The sequence below is a fragment of the Branchiostoma belcheri genome, unplaced genomic scaffold (assembly GCF_001625305.1).
Source record: "Branchiostoma belcheri isolate BF01 breed outbred unplaced genomic scaffold, Haploidv18h27 scaffold75, whole genome shotgun sequence".
Classification (NCBI taxonomy): domain Eukaryota; kingdom Metazoa; phylum Chordata; class Leptocardii; order Amphioxiformes; family Branchiostomatidae; genus Branchiostoma; species Branchiostoma belcheri.
Genome location: NW_017804409.1, coordinates 456,289 through 475,050, shown reverse-complemented (window position 1 = coordinate 475,050; position 18,762 = coordinate 456,289). Strand labels below are relative to the sequence as shown.

The 18,762-nt window shown below is 39.2% G+C and overlaps 1 protein-coding gene across 1 annotated transcript in view; it reads right to left on the bottom strand.

Moving 5' to 3' along the window:
• The window catches only part of LOC109485366, an 81,392-nt gene that overhangs the window by 35,409 nt on the left and 27,221 nt on the right, over positions 1-18,762 (bottom strand). The window contains exons 2-5 of the mRNA XM_019788924.1: positions 14,119-14,307; positions 10,668-10,888; positions 4,572-4,752; positions 884-985 (exon numbers count right to left, since the gene is read on the bottom strand). Coding sequence (XP_019644483.1) covers positions 884-985; positions 4,572-4,752; positions 10,668-10,888; positions 14,119-14,307 — 693 coding nt within the window. The remainder of the gene's footprint in view (positions 1-883; positions 986-4,571; positions 4,753-10,667; positions 10,889-14,118; positions 14,308-18,762) is intronic.

Sequence of the window (18,762 nt, the reverse complement as noted above, 5' to 3'; positions counted from 1 at the left end):
AGACCCAATCAATCTGAACCGCTGATGAAAAGATAGCTCGAGGGGTAAGCACGGAGTCACAATATTAATCCCAGTAGTGAGACTGAATACCATACTTGCTCTCCTTGCACTTTTCCTGCGGCCAAGTTTCAATAAATCATCCGCATCAGCAAGATGTTCCCGATTATAAATATGAATCAAGCTGTGCCTCATATAACAAAGGAAAGAGCAGCGCACTCAGATCAACCGCCTCGGGCAATTCTGGGAGTTTTTTATTAGTCTCAAGGATCACCTGTCACATGATGTCTCAATCTCGGTACAGTATAGTTGGTGATATTACTTACTGTGCAATTCGAAAGATTTTGAAACACAATTCTATACCAACAACAATTCGGAGATCTCATACCTCCATGAAATATATGAGTTTTTCTAAATGTTTTTACACAGTAAACTACAGTACAGAGCAAAATAACACAGGTTTTTGGTTTCAAAAACACAGTAGCACCTTTATGGTCATGTAGACTATTCCAGAGGGAGAACCTCATTAATCAAACCAGGAAGGCGCTGCCTCTACCCCGCACATCTGTTTTCCCGGAAGTTCTGCTTTAGTACCAAGGTCAGCCACCAGGAGGCCCATATTTGACCTTGACCTTTGGCTTCCTAAGACCTACCAGCATACCAAATATCATCACAATCCATAAAGGCGTTCTGACGTTATGCTAACTACAAATGACTACAAATTGTTGGCTGTAAGATGTGGTGAACTACGAACTTGATGGTTATATATTAGTGAGAATCAGTTTCCCTGTGGTTTGTGTGTGTGTGTGTGTGTGTGTGTGTGTGTGTGTGTGTGTGTGTGTATGTGTGTACTGGCCATAATGCCCTACGTATATACGTCACTTACTGGTGAGCTGGTCGGTATCATTCCGCGCGGAGAACTGGCCTCTCAGCCGACGCACGGAGAAATCCTGCGGCGAATAGCAGCCAGATATCTTAGGAGTCATATCTGAAAAAAAAATAGATCTTGCGTCGTCAAGTTGATAAGAGAAAAATACGTTTTTAAAAATCCGATACTTTGCAGTTTGTGATTTTTTTCTAGACAATGTATACTTATTATCAACTATCACTATCAATTTATTTTATATTCCTCACCTTATATATAATTACAAAATTGTCCTAAAATAAAATTGTCCTTCCGACTCAATATAAATTTGAATTCTGATGATGGTTTGTACTTTCAAGGCATACTATGTTTGTACGCCCCAAGCAAAAAACATCATACTAGATGCACCAGACTTCAAAAGAAAATGTATGATGCTTTCAAACGCATTCGTGATAGATTGATCAGGCAGGCTAGCCTACGAAACAGTGTTTCATGAAATAAATATGCAAGCAGTTTCCTTACTCAAGAGTTTAATTTGAAAATCACCCATGGGAATCAACCCGAAATGGACCCAGATGTAGTGAAACCATCTATCAAGGGTAAAATGTGCCTGAAAGGCCCGGGTCTATCATATATTCTCCTCAGGGCGATTGCACGACCGCTAGAGGTGCCATACACTTCACCCAGAATAACTGAACTCTCAAATGGAGACCATTGAACGACCTCTCCACTACTTGGTAATTTCTGTAATTGGATATCCATGCTAAGGGCCTACTTAATGTCGCTGCTACAAAAACACGTCGTTGAGTGTTTTTTCTGTGTAACATTTTATACACTGCTGTGAAAAAATATCTAGGGTCTATCTATGTTTACCGCATTGCTAATATTCGATGTCACTATATAACTAGGAAATAAACATGTATGATGTTAGAGCGACATAAGAAACTTAATCTAAAGTCAATATCTTGACATTCTTGGCGCTAAATTTATACTAGTTGCTAAATTTATACTTTTTCTGTGTAACATTTTATACACTGCTGTTAAAAACATATCTAGAGTCTCTATGTTTACCGCATTTCTAAAATTCGGTGTCACTATATAACAAGGAAATGAACATGTATGATGTTACAGCGACATAAGAAGCTTAATCTAAAGTCAATATCTTGACATTCTTAAGCTTGGCGCTAAATTTATACTAGTTGCTAAATTTATACTTTTTCTGTGTAACATTTTATACACTGTATTGAAAACATATCTAGAGTCTATGTTTACCGCATTACTAATATTCGGTGTCACTATATAACAAGGAAATGAACGTGTATGATGTTAGAGCGACATAAGAAACTTAATCTAAAGTCAATATCTTGACATTCTTGCAGCTAAATTTATACTAGTTGCGTCGCCGTGAAATGTCAAGAGTCACTGTTATGCATTTTGATATAGTCATATTTGTGTAAATTCAATTACTTGTACTAGTTTCAATCACAGGGTTTGACACTGTGTTAGATAAACTCTTCATTTCCCCATAGATCGATGCCAATTCTTGTGATGAAGTGTCGCTGTTCGTTTTTGCTTTAGTATGGCAACCTTTCAGTGCAAGAACACTTGATAAGTAGTTGGACTTCTGGTGTAAATAAAAGCCCCTATCACACATTTAGGACCAGTCGACCAGATTTAGGCTACGCCTACGTACGAGTCGAATCGAATTTGAGTTAAATTTGAATCACATTTGAATGCCAGCCGAGCCCCGACCTACTGCCTAACACAGGAATGTTTTAAATGTTTTGCATTTGAATATCATTGAAGAGGTTCATCAGTCACGTAGAATTAAGAGTTAGTAGAAATTCTTCGATCAGTGACTGTATTTTTGTAACTTAAAGGTAGATTACGTACATACTGTACCTCCAAATTTCCGTGATCAAGGTGTACAGTCGACACCGAAAATTTGGAGGTACGTAATCTACCTTACAATCTACAGTAATCTACAGTCACTGATCTAAGAATTTCTACTAACTGTTTACATTTGAAACATGCGGCCAGCACTACAGCCGTACACTAGCCGACCCAGCTAGACCTTGCTCCCGACCAACTCCCAACCATGGTTGGGGGTAGGGTCATTCGGCTAATATTTGGGAGGTCAAATTCGTGAATGTGGAACAGGGACCTAAGCGAGAAGTATGAACAGCCTTCACTTAGAATGATATTGTCAAGCATGTGCTGAATCCACGTGAAGGGCTATTGAATGAACTAGGAAGGAATCATGCACGAATTGCAAGATAAAAACTGGGATGAAGTTGTTCATCAACGATAAAATTAATGTTAACCAGTTACACATTCGACTGAGACACTCTACCATTTGTCATTACATATTCGGCCCCTTTTGAGAGTCCTATGCTTTAGGCAAGTGTCTATAGCTATGAACTTGCCCAAAACTGATCAAGAAAGCAGCGGAAGGGGGGGGGGGGCGTAGACACCGAATGGAATTGAAGTTGTTCAAAGCTTCCACCGTTGAGGTATGGAACAATCGATGAGCTCCAATTGTATTACCGTAGTAAAAACGGCAGCCGGCAGCACATACGATTAACTGGGGAGATATTTCACCTGGACGTATGGCAGCGTGACCTGACCTCTTCACATAGCTTCCCAAAGTAATACAGATGAAAGGCTTGGAATTAACGCATGAGAAACAAAGGATTCCACAGCGGATAAAACTTATTCTACTGGACCTGATAACATTTGCCCCCGAACTCCCCTCTGGAAAACCTCCGATCAATACCGAAATTTATTGAACAGAAATGGTAAATAGGGTCAGAATACGCTTTGTCCGGTTCTATTCATGGTTGCCATGTTCGATAGGACGTAACTCTCAAGTAAAATGATCCAGTATTATTTTGTAACAAAGGCAACCCTTTGAGAAAATTGCAATGTGATAATCAGCGTTTTTTTTCTTCAGATGGATTTCAGTAAGTATTATACTCAAGACCGCAGAAGTCATATTTGCTTGACAATCTTTGAGAGATGATAGCTTACGCCACCACTATGTCAAACCCTTGGGCAATACCAATGAATACATATGGCAGACAATAGAAACATCCATCATAAAACACATTAATAACTAATGATTGTAAGGTTGAACAACTTCAAGTACGTACATATGTGTATGGTGAAGTTGGGGGAATATGTTGGAGTGTACAGGGATGCCATCACCATTCACCAGTTTCCCATCCCCATAATGCAATGCGAAATTACGGTGGTAACCCTCATTTGCATAAAACTGGAAGGCATCGGAATGATCCTGGTGACGTTAAACAGCTTGCTTTTCACTGTGTTTTGAGGTGGCGGGGCATTTTATGCTCAACATTAATTAATTTACTATGGGTTGAATCTGAAAACAAATAGAATGAATTTTTTGGAATATGTGATTTGTAACGTTATAGTGGTAACGCTATACTGATGCTGTAATGTTACAAACCACATGTTCCATGTTGAAAAGAACACAAAAACTTCATTTTCTATTTGTTGTCAGATTCGGCCCATAGTAATTTAATTAATGTTGAGCATAAAATGTCCCAAACACCTCAAAACACAGTGAAAAGCAAGCTGTTTAACGTCAACAGGATCATTCCGATGCCTTCCAGTCCTATGCAAATGAGGGCTACCCCCTATTTTCGCATTGCATTCTGGGGACGGGAAACTGGTGAATACTTGCCTGTTGCAGCGTAACTGGCGATTACTGTGACGTTAGCAGTTCTGGGGCTGCTGACGTAGTACGCAATATAAAGATGGTGGCCGGTGGACAGTATGGTGCCGCTGGTGGATTGGCCTTTCGTGCCTCTATCGAAGAAGAGTTCCTGGACGGATGCAGAGGTGTCAGAGGGTCCATCGTAGACCTAGGCAAAAGAAATTATACAATCTTAGCGAAATCTTTGATTCTTACACCGCCTTCAGATGCGACAAACTTCAATTATAAAGCGTCGATGAAGGTTAGACATCCAGGTAATAAGATACGCCAAAAAAGCAGTTACTCAAGCAACTGGATTCCAAAACCATATCCAATTGCTTGAGTAACTGCTCTTTACGATTATGAAGTATGTAAGTTTAATTCTTACACCATAATCAAATATAATGTAAGTATAAAAGAGTTTTAAAGCTGCAATATGTAACATTGGGACAATACTTAAAGTAAATTTTCTGGTCATTTTTCTTACAAAGTAAGTTGAATCAACCATCTCCATTGTAAACAAGTGCCATACAAGAAGTGGAGGTGCCATATATGACGCCTTATATATAACTAGAGTGTGTTTAAAATCTTGAAACACAGCTGTCAGCCATATTTGTCCACATTCTAGTAGTTTGTGTGCCTGGACTGTCTTAGCAATAATTATAAATGTCACAGATGTGAGATAAGTGTACAAATATGTAGAAAAGTCACATTTTAAAATGTTTAATTTTTGAGAAAAATGTTACATGTTGCCCCTTTAAATTTTGGGTAAAAAGACGGTGACTTGGCTTATATAGAGAAAGAGCAATTGTTGACGGAATTGGTGTTTGATATTTGATGTTTGGTCATAAATCACACGTAAATGTGGCTGTTGTTGTACTATAACTGTTGTGTGACTTTAAGATTACAGCACTATATCAACGGTACACATGGGTTCATACATTACAAAGTCTTGATATTTCCCCCAAGGTTGTGCATTAGAACGACTGGGAGACACCGGTCTCCAAAGTGACTCCCTTTTGAAGCAACACGATGGAAATGTCACATATTCCCACAAGGCATGCTTTATCCCATAAAATTGAAATTTATTGAGTACACGCGAAGATGATAAAAATTCAATCAAACGAAAGGTCTTTACAAACACTTTTCTTAGAGGGGAAATAAGAAAGAGTGCCAAGTGTAGAATTTTATTTCCCTCGCCGTTTTGAATGAATGATACCAAACTAATTGCATTACTCGGTCATTCTGTAGAAGACATTGGTGTCATTGAAGTTTCACATAAACACAAGTTAATTCTTTATACAAGAATAGTAAAAAAAAGCTATCGCACACAACTCTTTTCATAGTACAATGCTAATGCAATGATACGACACGATATAATTCAATTGGGAAACACTGCAATATATACGTACCTAAACATTGAATCATTGAACAATTAGCTTGTAAAACAATTTGGCTTACATCCCAAAAGAGAAGTCACGACTGTATATAGCTCACTGCTTTGGGTATTTATAACCATTTTCATATTCAGTAGGAGGTAAAATATGGCAAATTTTAATTAGCTCTGATTATGAATATAATTTATTTATTTAATGTCATTGTAACAACTCATAATTACATGCTTTGTTGGTAAAGTATTCTGCAGCAGACCATAGAATGGCAAATACCAGTTCCAGCATCAAGCAAAATATGAAACAGATGTATGCTTCGAAGATTGTATCACAGTTTAAAATGAGTAAAAGAAGCAAAGAAGCCTCATTGAAGCCTCATTGACTAAAACCGAAAAGTATGCTTGCCATTCACACATTGGTCAATAATTAAGCGTGGTTGGTACTTTTTTTGTTTCTGTGCAAATGGGCCCTCTTATAATTCCAATGTAAGAGTTCTAGGAATTTTTACTCTTTGCCTTGTCCTCCTCACCTCTAGTTTAAGTATTCGCAAAGTAGAGCGATCGAAGTCCCGTAGCCATGATGATGGAAGAACCCCAATTAATTAACTATCTGTCATTCATTAAAGTGAAGTTTCGGGTCGGCGTAGGTCGGACAGCCAATTCCCCGATCCACGAAATTGATCAGATCTTGATCAAGTTTGCATGGTCATCGACGTCTTTTCAGATGAGCGAATGCCCATTTGGCAGAGTAGCTAGACTTCAAAATTAAAAGTCTCAGAGTCAAGTTTCAAACCCTGATGATGTCTAGACACTAGAAAATTGAAGCACGGCATTTTTTACAAGCCTCTGGGTACCATTCGTGTGCGATCGGGCTTCAAAGAAATGCTGGAGTTATCATGAATGTGGTGCTCCACTCTCGAGACTCTTCAACATTCGTGCCTACAAGCACTCACGGAGGCTGCAGCCTTTCATGTATTATCATCACGGACATGATTGTAGGTTGCGGTGAGTCTCAATTATAGTGAAGGTGATATCTACTATCTACGTAATTACGCCGAGGTCGGCGAATCGTCCGTATCTTCTCTCAGCGTCGCGTAGCGTGCATGCTTAATGACGTGAGGATGACGATAAAAGGTATCTTGACAGGCGTGGTCTCTGACATCCCTGAATGATGTTCTATAATTATTCTTTAGAAACAGGCAGCAAAGTTCTGCGGGAGATTTTCTGTAGATTATGCATGTCTCGCGAGGCTCTATTTTAGCCCGCGGTGTCATTTCACAATCATTACCCTGTTCTATGCCGTGTGAGATATTGTGACTCGGGGGCTTTCCGCACAGTGGAAAACTCAGCCGAGTTGGAAGTTCCAGGTTACAGTAGGTGGCCCACAGAAAGGGGAAACTTGCGATAAAGATAGCTAGCTTGCCTCATTGACTTGCACTTTACCGGTCATGCACAAAATGAAATAACACATAAACTTTGATTGATGAGAACGGGGTGACATTTGGAATCTGTGAATACTTCAAATTTCCTTGTTGTGCTACTATACCCTTGTACATATTATTTTAGTTTATACACCTAGATTATCATTAGTTATTATTTATTAGCCTCATGATAAATATTTATTATGTTTAGAGGAGGACATTGTACAAGCCTTACAGGCTTCTTTCCTCCTTCCGCATACTGTGTTTATTTCTTTGTTTTTTTATTTTTTATTAATGATTTTATTTCTGCAAATAAATAAAAAAGTAGATATTCACAAATAGATCAATAATATTTGCAGACAACTGTAGAATTAAAAACTACACTTTTAACTGATGAAAACATTCAAAGTTTTCGGAGCACCACAAATCGACTTTGGGGCAGAGTAAAGTTACCGGTAGACTTTTGGGCGCCTTGACGACCATATACCCTTGACATTGTGTTCCTTTATCTATCGGGTTATTCGCCTCAATCACAGCATGATACCGATTGGATACAGTGATAGCTTATGTACTTGATGTATTCAAAGATAATGTCATTATACAGAATTACATAGCCGCATTAAATGACTCTCGAAAAACCTTTGCAACTATACGTCAACAATGCTCATCAATTCTAGCCTGAGTGTCAGCCTTGTTAGCTTTCGTCCGCTACCCAAGGTCCGCTCCCCGCCAACAAGCGGACCTTGGGTAGCGGACGAAAGCTAACAAGGCTGACACTCAGGCTACATCAATTCCTAATTTCTAACAATTTTTCCAATTTTTAACAAGCACAAAAAATTAACATATTTAATTGAAAACATATTGCTGTATTGTAATTCACTTCCACCTTTCAACATATTTGTGCAATTATCTCACATTTCTGACATTTATAGTAGGCGCGAAAATAGCCAACACAAGGCACACTCAGTTTGTGGTGCCACCACAAACTACCAGAATGTAAACAAACATGGTTGACAGCTGTGTTTCCAGCTTTTAAACACACTCCCATTGTGTTATATTTTGGCACCTCCAGTTCCTGAATGGCACTTATTTGCAAATTGCAGTAGGGTTTATTCAACTTAAAAAAGATGTCACCAGAAAAGTTCAATTTTATCTCGACCTACTGTTACATAATATAGCTTTTAGGTAGATATCTGGTCTTGGGTAGAATAGAAAACAGTGAAGATGGTTGAAAAAAACCTGTACAGTGACTAGACCATAGCATGCAACAGAACAAAGTGGATGAAAAGCATATCTTTGCCAAATCGGTTATTGTCACAGAAGAATCAGAATGAGAACAAACGAACAATGTGTAGCTGCGAGAAAGAATACTAGTATATGGAATGACGAGGAAGTCTTAAATAGATCTATGATACATCATTGAAATGACCCATTCAAATTCCCATCCGGTAATGCCAACATAAAACGGCCATACAATTTCAACAGGTTTTATTGACTACCTAATGACTGGTAGTCGTTGAAGGCTGTTACTGTTTGTTCTTGGACGCAACATGGCTGACTTAATAATTCGTATTCTTCAACAGCTTACAACGCCAGTGTGTGTGTTTCTGTCCGTACATTACTGAGGTCTCCAAGAGGTTAAGTGAATGTGGTAACGTGAAGTCCAGGGCATAACCTTCCCTCTATATGGTTGGTACAATCTTCACCAGCTCTGCCGAGGCATCACTAACTAACATATGCACCGCTAGAGTTGGAATTCACCTGTTTCAAAACCACTTTCTGTACGGCGCCAAGCCGTCTTGCCCGTGGGCATTAAATGCGGAAACAATAGCATCTTGCAGACTACCAAAATGCACGCCGTTGGTCTACTGGCGCTTGCGAACTCGCTGGCTGTAATGAGGTTATTGACGTCGAGGCTACTCCCCCACGTCCACGGATCTATAACCTTTGACATCTAACAATCCCAAACGTCTCTCAAAAACTGATAACAAGCCGGTGTGGGATTTGTACCGAAGTAGTCCTTTCAAAAGCTTTCTCCGCTTGGTTTAACGTTACCTCGTTTCCTACAAAAATGAAGTACTTTAACCGTGAAAGTCACAGGCCTCGATGCACCTTGACGTTTTATTAGAAGATGTATGTATCCGTGTATGCGTGGATGATTGAATTCCTTGCTGTGGAGTACAAGTCATTTGACGGAAAAGGGAATGGGGTTTACCAGAAAAAAGCGCCGATGATCTAGCTTATTTTGTTAGCAGGATTTTTACTCAAAACCAACTTGTGACTTCTTCAATGTCGTGAATGTATGTGAAAAGAACTACTGTAGGGATGCGTTTGTGAAGCTTAGACATCCAGAAAATATAGATATGCTTCGATGAATTGCATACCTTTGAATACATTTTATACATCCAAACGTTTCAGACACCATTCGACGTCTCTCGTCAGTAAAATAAATTGAAACTGTTTATGAATAGAATTTCTAAAATATATCCAGATGTATTAATTTAATTTGTAGGGATGGAAATGATACTGAATTCTGTTAGTACAGAAGATTCTGAAACTAGAAACCGTGCTGCTTGACAAGTCGTAATAAAAAAAACTAGAAGGAAGGGGATAGAGCATGGAATAAGTACTTTGGCAAGTAGGAATTAATTACTATAACAAATGCAATTTGTAATGGCAAAGGAATTCGTGATGTATTGCACGTCATCCCCAAAACGCCCAAAATATGCAATACTGATACAAATGTGCTAATGTACGTGGGGCAGTATGTGTCAATATCATACAGATTGCCTTATTCATAATATTTCCAGTTCTGCTGCCTGAAATTGCACTGGATGCTTTTAAACATGTTGCTCTGATAAATAAAACAATGTTACGTTCCTGCACCATACAAGGAGTATAATTCTAAGTACTGTACTTTGCACAAGACCAAACTGTTACGAGTTCACTTCCTAACGATATTTCTTTCTAAGTGTTCAGCAAAAATATTGTCCATTAGTACGGTAAATAGGTAACAGTTATTCAAAGACTACAACAGTAACTTTATTGATACTATTGCTATTGGGCAAGAAACTGATTGGGAAGCTTGCTGGAGAGTCTCAAAAAACCCACTTTTAGAAGGCTGTACAAGCTCAGTTTCTCAGTCATCATGATTGGAACAATCTTCAAGTGACTATATTGTATGTACACTTCCGATATTTGTATGTATTTTACAGACTTATTTTGGTGTCATGAGCACTTTAAAAAAACAACATGTTGCTCAGAAAAAAATACCTTGAAGTATCCGTTCCCGTCACTCCGAATCGCGTTGAATCTCGCCTCCCAGTTGAGAGTCAGCTGGGTTCCGATCTTGGAGCGGATGGACCAGAGAGACAGGATGGGATCCCGTCTGCGGCCTGATGACGTCAGGTCGTCAGTGTTAATGATGCCCGTAGGATCAGTCAGGACTTTCGGGACCGGCTGCGGGTTAGCCCCAGAACCTTTGGATGGTCTCTCTGCAACACACAAAAAAGATGCAACTCACTCAAACTTACACTGAACACACCAAGTAATTCTAACTCAACTAATTCAACTAGTTCCACCACTCAGAGCGTCCTACTAGGTTCTCCACTAGCTCACACAATTTCACCGTCCAAATTCCTTGTTCGAAATCTTTTTACAGTGACAGTTTCTTTCCCCGTACGGCCAAGCTTTGGAATTCCCTCCCTGACAAGTGTTTCCCACTAACCTACAATCTACAGGCTTTCAAATCAAACGTTCACCGCCATCTGTTCTAAATTGTGTTCTGATCTAAATGCCTAAAGCTGGTAAACTTGTACACAGGTATAGAGGATATCTTTCTCATTATTTTAGAAACTTTGAAAGATTGGTTGACAAGTATCCAGTTAGTTTCCATATATAACATAACATATGCATTTACGGAAATTCTATTATTTATTTATTTATTTATTTATTTATTTATTTATTTATTGGTTTACTTGTATCAACGTATCAACAACAACATATCTCGCAGCCTTGACATACATGGCTGAATTATGATGTTTGTTTACAATATAAATCATTAATTAATAGTGGGGAAATACAAATTACAATCATGTCGGAATCTACAGATTAATATGATATCATTTTGGTTCAAGGAATTTAGATATTTACAATAATGGATTATATTTTAATATAATCCATTATTGTAAATATCTAAATTCGTTGAACCAAAAAAAAAAAATATTTGTAGACGAATAGTCATTATAAATCAAACCCGGTTATTTAATATTCATGTTGGTACATAGGAACAGCGTACACGACATTGAATGGCTTTTACAATAATTTAGCTAAAATAAGACATTAAGTCCCACGCTATCCGGCTTCAGCCCTAAAGATAACAGTTAACTCGGCGAGCGATGGCAATATGATAACCAGCGATGACCTTTTCCCTGCACCGTCAGGCATTAAGTAATTCTCCACGCACTGGGGAATCAAACACCCGCCTGTGAATGTCACTACGATACGACAGTTTTCACATTTCAATAAAGGCGGCTTTCTCCAAGCTTAAAAATCAAACTTTGTAATCTGGGGCGAGTCACAAGGATAGCTGCAAAGATAGTCGTGGCTCTCAAAGGATTTAGAATGGTTCTTAGGATCAAGAAATGCATTGCATGGCAGCGTCGGTAAAAAGGACAGCCTTAAGGCCACTTTACACAGAAAATGATATATTTGTTTCATTATATGTATTCAAAATATTGTTGTGACAGTAAAGCTTGAAAATCAAATTTGGTAATCTAGGGCGAGTCACAAGGATAGCTGCAAAGATAGTCGTTGCTCTCAAAGGATTTAGAATGGTTCTTAGGATCAAGAAATGCATTGCATGACAGCGTCAGTGAAAAGGACAGCCTTAAGGCCACTTTACACAGAAAATGACAACGATATATTTATTCCATTAAATATATTCAAAATATTGTTTTGACAGTAAAGCTTAAAAATCAAACTTTGTAAGCTGGGGCGAGTCACAAGGATAGCTGCAAAGATAGCCGTAGCTCTCAAAGGATTTAGAATGGTTGTTAGGATCAGGAAATGCATTGCATGACAGCATCAGTAAAAAGGACAGCCTTAAGCCAACTTTACACAGAAAATGACAACGATATATTTGTTCCATTAGATATACTCAAAATATTGTTGTGACAGTAAATATCTGTGTAAAGTAGTAGTCTTAAGGCTGTCCTTGCCCTTTATTGATGCTGCCATCCAATGCATTCTTAGATCCATTCTACATCCTTAGGTGCCGGGAGGTGGATGGCAGATAACTATGAAGAGAGGAGACAAGAAAAGGCTCTGATTTAATGTTTTGTTTCTTACTTTGATGCAGTGATATGTGATGCTGGTTGTGTATATGTGATGTTCCCACTGAATCAAAACCATTTGTACAATGATTGAGTCAAGATTTTAAGATGTAGGAACCTTGTTTTTTTTCGGCCCGCCTTGTTCTTTTTTCGCCCGCTCACATTAGACTTGGAGTCTGCAGAGGACGTCATCCATAAAATTTACTTGCTGTGGCCTAATATATGTTTCAATTATGTGCGTTGATGAATATAAGTTCTCCTTGTCAGGTAGATTTGCTGTTGCGTTTATGATTTCTTCAAGAAATAACTTTCTTGATCTCCCACTTTTGAGACACTGAAGTATCTTATTATATCATATTAGAAGTACAGACTCAAAATCGACGTAGATATGGTCGAATCGAAGTAAACGTATTTTTCCCTGCGTCGCTTCCCCTCCAATGTCAATGAATGAATTACCAAACATTCCAAATACAATCCACGACCTTTGGAAGCTGGAAGGGCAGCGCTTCTGATGTGGCAAGTTCAAATTGATTGCAAGCGGTATTCATCTCAGGGAGGCATTTATCTGGAGTTTCTTTAATACACGATGGCATCCAATTGTGGAGAACGCCAAACCACATACAGCATACCCTTTATTTTGACATGTTCATTGGTGTCTTGCACGAAAGGGGAAGGTACTTTTTTTGCTTTGGAAGTAGTTGCCGGTACAACGCAGATGCATAATGCTTACCTTCACCCGGTCTAGCCCAGCAAACTACTGCCCCTTCGTTACTCAAAGTTAAATGCATTCATGCGTATGGTATTCAGCCTCTCCAACTCTGTCCTGCTACATAATGTAACCCAACACCACAGGGTGTTGCTACACTACAAGTTACCATGGTGTCAGACATCTGATCCAGGTCATTGACTTTATTTGTTTCGAGAAGAAGAAGAGAAAGAAGAGGGAGAAGAAGAAACTGAGGAAAAACTCTTCTCCTTCTGCGAATTTCAAAGTAAGGCCATAGCATGCAAATAATTTTTATGGATGACAACAGCGCGCGCATTAATTCTCGCCTGATTTTTTTGGGGAAAAAAGAGACTTTGTTGCCTTCTGACAGTGGTCATCATGCCAAAAATGGGCAAAGATGTCCGTTACCATACCAGAAGGTGGGTGGCAGATAACAATGACGTGAGAAAAGGCTCTAATTTAATGTTTTGTTTCTTACTTTGATGCAGTGATATGTGATGTTGGCTGTGTATATGTGATGTTCCCACTGATTCAAAACCATTTTTACAATGATTGAGTCATTCGGCCCGCCTTGTTTTTTCCCCGCTCGCATTAGATTTGGAGTCTGCGGAGGATATCATCCATAAAATTTACTTGCTGTGGCCTAAACAATGATTATCATTACCTGAACTGTTGTAGAAGGCATAGAAGCCGTCCCCTGGAAAAGCGTTGTCGGTTTTAAACCGGATGAAGAGCTGGTTGGTGGACGACGTGATGGATTGTGGGACATTACTGCCGCAAAACCGGCCGAGCAGCGGGGCCTTGTCGTCTGCACCGTCGTAAATCGTCACGCTGTCGTAAACGCACGACGATCCTGCGGCAGGAAAAAACAGACATGGTGTCAGAGTAAGGTATGAAATTGTGTGTTTGTTTACTTATTATTATAGCTTTGTTTACTTCTTATTATCGGTGTGGGTATGCTTTATATATCTACCAACAACAATTAATTATAAATTATGGCATACACCCCTTTAAAATTGAACAATTTGGGTCTTTTGTACTGTTTTTAATGCACTGTATAGTGTTGGGGTGTGAGTAATAGTGAAGGAATTTGGGCTATGACCATATTTGGGCATTGGCATGCATGGACAGGTGTCAGGTGTGTCTGATTATAGATGGGGCTCCTGATTGGATGTTAACTTGATTGCTTTAATTATTTACCAAAGGAACACATGTGCATACTTGTAACATAGAAGTATTAGGAAATAGAGTGCCTTAGCTTGGATTTGGTGAAAACATGTCACATAAGGTACATGTTTTGTATAGCTTGCAATCTTTAAGTCATATTTTTTAGTTATTAGAATTTACATGTAAGTTCTAAGCTTTAAAGTCTATACTAAAGATAGGCGAAGGTTTCTCTGCACCTAAACATAGCTCAATCGGTACGCAGCCTGCCATAATACTAGTAACTTACAAAGTGTAAGGTGGGGGTTCAAATCCAGGAGTGTATTTTTTTTACTTCATCTTTTTTTCATTTAATATTCAATTATTATTATTGCTATGTCAATAATAAAGTCAAATAGTAAAAAAAAATCAATATACTATATGGAAACAAAGGCCTATTGCGGTGCGTAGGAGCAATACAGTCTGCTAACCACGAGAAGTTCATTGACGTGCGTAGTAGTTGATGAACATAGATTGAGTCTATTGCTGTTTTGTAATTTTGGGTTCACATGTGCCAATGGAATTCAACTGATGTGGACATTTGAATATGTTTATTACCTCCACGAGGAAATATGCAATCCAAACTACTAAGTACCTAATACCAGCCCAGAAGAGAACAAGAAATAGCCATGCCTTCAAGTACCAGAGTTATCAACCAAGGATTGGGGTGTTCAAGAATTCATTCTTTCCTAAAGCTATTGCAGAGTGGAACTCATTGTCCCCAAGTACAGTAGGGGTATTGTCATTAGATAGCTTTAAACAATGTCTAGAGTTACAAGTTCAAGGGTTAGGTGTAACAAGTCGATCGGTGCCTGCGAAGCTGGTGTGTTACGCCGAAAGGCGGTTATACCGGCTATACAGATACAGATGAAAAATAGAGGTGTTGTTTTTGGCATGTGTCAATCAGTGTGTGTATCTGTGTTATGCGACTGGCGCTTAGACCAGGTTGTAATGGATATGGTTCGGTTCAGTCTGTCCCAGAGGGAGAAAGTCATTAATCACGGGTGCATATCACTGTTTTAACAGGTGTTTTTCATTACATGACCTCCTTAACAGCTCATAACTGGTGTTTCGTCCATTTGCACGATACTGAGCAAGACTTGGAGACACCATGCTGAATGAGTCTAAATATTTCATGGAGGTCTGAGATCTCCGACTTCTTCTTGGGATTGCTTTTAAACCTAGTAAAACTAGGACACAATTATGTGATCCTTTGGCGGCGACACAGGGGCCCAGTTTTCCGTTTGTCTCCAGTTCATATAAAGCCGGATGGTCTGAGTCAGATCATTATAAGACATTCTCTCTACCATCCTTCTCTTCATCTCATCAAATGACAGGCGGACAGACAGACAGATTGACCCGAGGTTGCCAATTTAACGGCTCAGTCTACTCCAGCCAAATGAGACTTGTTGCCCGGGCATGTGGTCAACACGGTGGTCAAGATTAAAGCTGGGGACATTGTAGACGAAAATTGCAGACCAATTTGTCCGGAGCACCTAAAGGGCCCTACACGCAATCTGAGGACTTACTCTGACTAAAAACACAGTCCGAAATATTGGGTGCCGTGCAACAGATGGGGAGAATATCGACCACGTTTCTTGAAAGCCTGGAAGTCGTAGCGATGCGCATTTGTCTAGCTGGGACCATGTTCGGGAGCACTATTACCAGATTTAGACCACACCTACATTTCTATATGAATCGAAATGAATTTTAGTAAAAATAATAATAATAATAACTTTATTGCGCAACAGCTGTACATGGTACGAAGTATGGCATCTACTAACTTAAGTAAGTACATATCAATTACATTTTCATAAGGCTAACCTAACTAATACAGAGGTGGGTGGCTAGTATGAGATATCAACTTACACAATCTTTGGAGGAGTTTCTAATATCCATACAGTCTATATATCCCTATGTATAGCATGTAGGGGTTGTCACAAATAAATATGTATTTAAATTTGCTTTTCAAGTTCATCGTGGCAAATGCTGGAAAGGAATCTGAGTTAAAGTTGAGTCAAATTTGACCCCCAACACGCCCCGAACATTGCTGACTTACTCCCGAATGGTTGGCAGGTGTTCTGCTGACTAACAGCCGAATAACAGCCAAACATGATCGAACCTCCCGACCAACTCCCGACCAACCCCCGACCAACTCCCGACCAACTCCCGACCAACTCCCGACCAACTCCCGAACGTTTTGAACATTTTGAAACGCGCCGCCGAATATAATTAATAGTAACCGAACTTCTTCTAACCATGGTTGCGGGGCACTCGCTAGTGTTTGGGAAGCCAAATTTGTGAATGTGTGACAGGGGCTTACATTTTACTTGTAACTCACCAACAGCAGTTTTGCAGTACAGCAAATGTAAGTATCTCTTGCGATACGAAAGTACCCAACTGAACCTCTTCGCTATTTGCTCCAAGTTCTTGCTCTTTTCCCTACATTTCTTATTTCGATGCATGACTTACGTTACGTATCCTCTGGATTATGATGCTTTCAGACAAAAGGTTAACCTCATTAGTTCGTCTTACTACGTAATCGTGTTCAAAGTCCTGCTATCCATTTCAAAGGCATTAGAGACAGCGACCTTTCTCCGCCAAGGTCGGTTGGCATTGCGGTGATCACGTCTGAAGGCATTCCCCGACTGTATGTCACTTTTAGGCCACACCAATTTAATTCGGTGTTTCTCGGATTCACCCTGTCCTTTTTTCTGATTTGCAAAAAAAAAAAAATTAAAAATTTTGGTTCTAAGTCAACTGCAAAATCCTCAATATACATATTTTGGCCCCAACGGTTGAAGGAAGTCATTTTCGTCCTAGTTGTGAAAGTTTTTCTATGTAACAATGCAACTTTGTTTCATTTAAAGTTCTATTGTTTTAATTATAAACCAGCCTTGTATGTTCACTTCATGGCTCATATTGTAGCATTTCCGGCTATCATGGGGTACCTTGACCTGTTTTTTTTTTCGCCTTGTCGCTTCATATATGTTCCCTAGCTTCCCAGCCTACAAAAACTGCATTTCTATTAACACCTCCCACTTCATATATCTCGCAAAATGTCGGCCATTTCATACTCCACTGCACACGGAAAAGAAATCAAACCCAACAATAATTACAAATGTATATCTAAAGTATCATTAGCATTACTTATTATCATTTTTTACTGTTTATTGTTGTTATCATGTTCTTACAATTAGCCCTCATGCATGAATTTGCAATAGACTTTCTATATTTTCTGAAAAAATCCGAGAAACAACAAATTAAATTGATATGGCCTGACGTGGTTATAGAGGCGGATCCGTCACCCTAGTTTCACCAACCGTTCATTCAGTACCGTGGAATTAACGGATTAGCCCCATTACAACAACACACGACCCTGGCAAAGGCTCCCAGTGACAATGACAAATAGGTTCGGACGGTAGGGGCACGGCTTGCTTTCTGTAATTAGGGTTCAAGGTGACGTTGTCGGCTTTGTATACCACCCAGGAGGGAGATGTCTCTATTTTCAAGGAATTCAGGATCCTTCAGTTGTAACTGGAGCCGCGTTTTGTTACCGTGAAGATGTATTGGTAGGGACTTTTGTGTGCGTCACTCTTGAGGGCCAACTTAAGATCGAAAACTAGATCTTATTGTACCACAGGGCGCACTGTCAATATACCATACATTAGTTTGAATACCACAACAGAGCGATGGAAATTCTTACACTTGATATGGTCGTCTTATGTTTCACTACACAATAGAACAGATTTTTAACCGACTTGGCCTTTCGTAAGTTGCTTCGCCTTTTGTTGTTACGTGGTGTCTTTGTGGCTTTGCTCGAAGTCACAAATACACGGTTTTGACAACTAAAAAGAATTACCCGCACCAGAAGTATCAGACATTAAGTGCGGTACGAGATGTGCGTACAGAATAGCCTCAATCTTTTCAAATTAACGAGGTCTAATTTAGCCTAGTATTGCATAAGGCAAAATGATTAAGCTCAATGTAAAAATTGTGTATTTTTTTTAGAGATTTCTAGGATTTTCAGTATGTTTGTTCATAAGCAAATATGCATTCTGTTACTTTTTCTACCAAATGATTAGACTTATTGAAATTGCAACAG